Source organism: Octopus sinensis, linkage group LG25, assembly GCF_006345805.1.
Source record: "Octopus sinensis linkage group LG25, ASM634580v1, whole genome shotgun sequence".
Taxonomy (NCBI): Eukaryota; Metazoa; Mollusca; class Cephalopoda; order Octopoda; family Octopodidae; genus Octopus; species Octopus sinensis.
The window spans coordinates 24,980,266-24,981,776 of record NC_043021.1 but is presented as its reverse complement, the minus strand read 5'-3'; the positions used below and the strand labels follow the sequence as shown (position 1 = coordinate 24,981,776).

Here is a 1,511-nt window from a genome sequence, read left to right as displayed (position 1 = left end):
TGGCGCGGGCTGACATAGCTGATGCGGGCTGACAGAGCGGATGCGGACTGACAGAATTGGTGCGGACTGGCAGAGCTGATGCGGACTGACAGAGCTGGTGTGGACTGACAGAGCTGAGGCAGACTGACAGAGCTGATGCGGGCTGACAGAGCTGATGCGGACTGACAGAGCTGGTGCGGACTGACAGAGCTGGTGCGGGCTGAAAGAACTGGTGCGGACTGACAGAGCTGATGCGGGCTGACAGAGCTGGTGCGGGCTGGCAGAGCGGATGCGGACTGGCAGATCTGATGCGGGCTGACATAACTGGTGCGGGTTGACAGAGCTGATGCGGACTGACAGAGCTGATGCGGACTGACAGAGCTGATGCGGACTGACAGAAATGGTGCGGGCTGACAGAGCTGATGCGGACTGACAGAGCTGGTGCGGGCTGACATAGCTGGTGCGGACTGACAGAGCTGATGTGGACTGACAGAGCTGGTGCGGGCTGACATAGCTGGTGCGGACTGACAGAGCTGGTGCGGGCTGACATAGCTGTGCGGGCTTACAGAGCTGGTGCGGACTGATAGAACTGATGCGGGCTGACAGAGCTGGTGCGGACTGGCAGGACTGGTGCGGACTGACAGAACTGGTGCGGGCTGGCATAGCTGTTGCGGGCTGACAGAGCTGTTGCGGACTGACAGAGCTGGTGCAGACTGACAGAGCTGGTGCAGACTGACAGAGCTGGTGCGGACTCACAGAGCTGGTGCGGACCGGCAGAGCTGGTGCGGACTGACAGAGCTGATGCGGACAGAAAGAGCTGATGCGGACCGACAGAGCTGATGCGGCTGACAGAGATGATGCGGACTGCCAGAGCTGGTGCGGGTTGATAGAGCTGGTGCGGACTGACAGAGCTGGTGCGGGCTGACAGAGCTGGTGCGGGCTGACAGAGCTGATGCGGACTGACAGAACTGGTGCTGCTGACGGACAGGCTGTGCGGACTGACAGAGCTGGTGCGGACTGCATAGCTGGTGCTGGCTGACAGAGTTGGTGCGGACTGGTAGAGCTGGTGCGGGTTGGCAGAGCTGATGCGGACTGACAGAACTGGTGGCGGGGCTGACAGAGCTGTGCGGACTGACAGAGCTGGTGCGGGCTGACAGAGCTGGTGCGGGCTGACAGAGCTGATGCGGACTGACAGAGCTGATGCGGATTGACAGAGCTGGTGCGGACTGACATAGCTGATGCGGGCTGACAGAGCTGATGCGAAATGACAGAAATGGTGCGGACTGACAGAGCTGGTGCGGACTGACAGAGCTGGTGCGGACTGACAGAAATAGTGCGGGCTGACAGAGCTGATGCGGACTGACATAGCTGGTGCGAATGGCATAGCTGGTGCGGGCTGACATAGCTGGTGCGGACTGACAGAATGGTGCGGGCTGGCAGAGCTGATGCGGCTGGCAGAGCTGATGCGACCCGACAGAACTGGTGCGGACTGACAGATCTGATGCGGACTGACAGAGCTGATGTGGGCCTGA

The 1,511-nt window shown here is 60.9% G+C and overlaps 1 protein-coding gene across 1 annotated transcript in view; it reads right to left on the bottom strand.

Annotated features, from left to right (window-relative positions):
- Positions 1–1,002, bottom strand: part of LOC115224538 (keratin-associated protein 10-6-like) — a 6,087-nt gene extending 5,085 nt beyond the window's left edge. The window contains exon 1 of the mRNA XM_029795448.1: positions 1–1,002. This exon is cut by the window's left edge and continues 669 nt beyond it. Coding sequence (XP_029651308.1) covers positions 1–1,002 — 1,002 coding nt within the window.
- Positions 1,003–1,511: the final 509 nt, after the last annotated feature.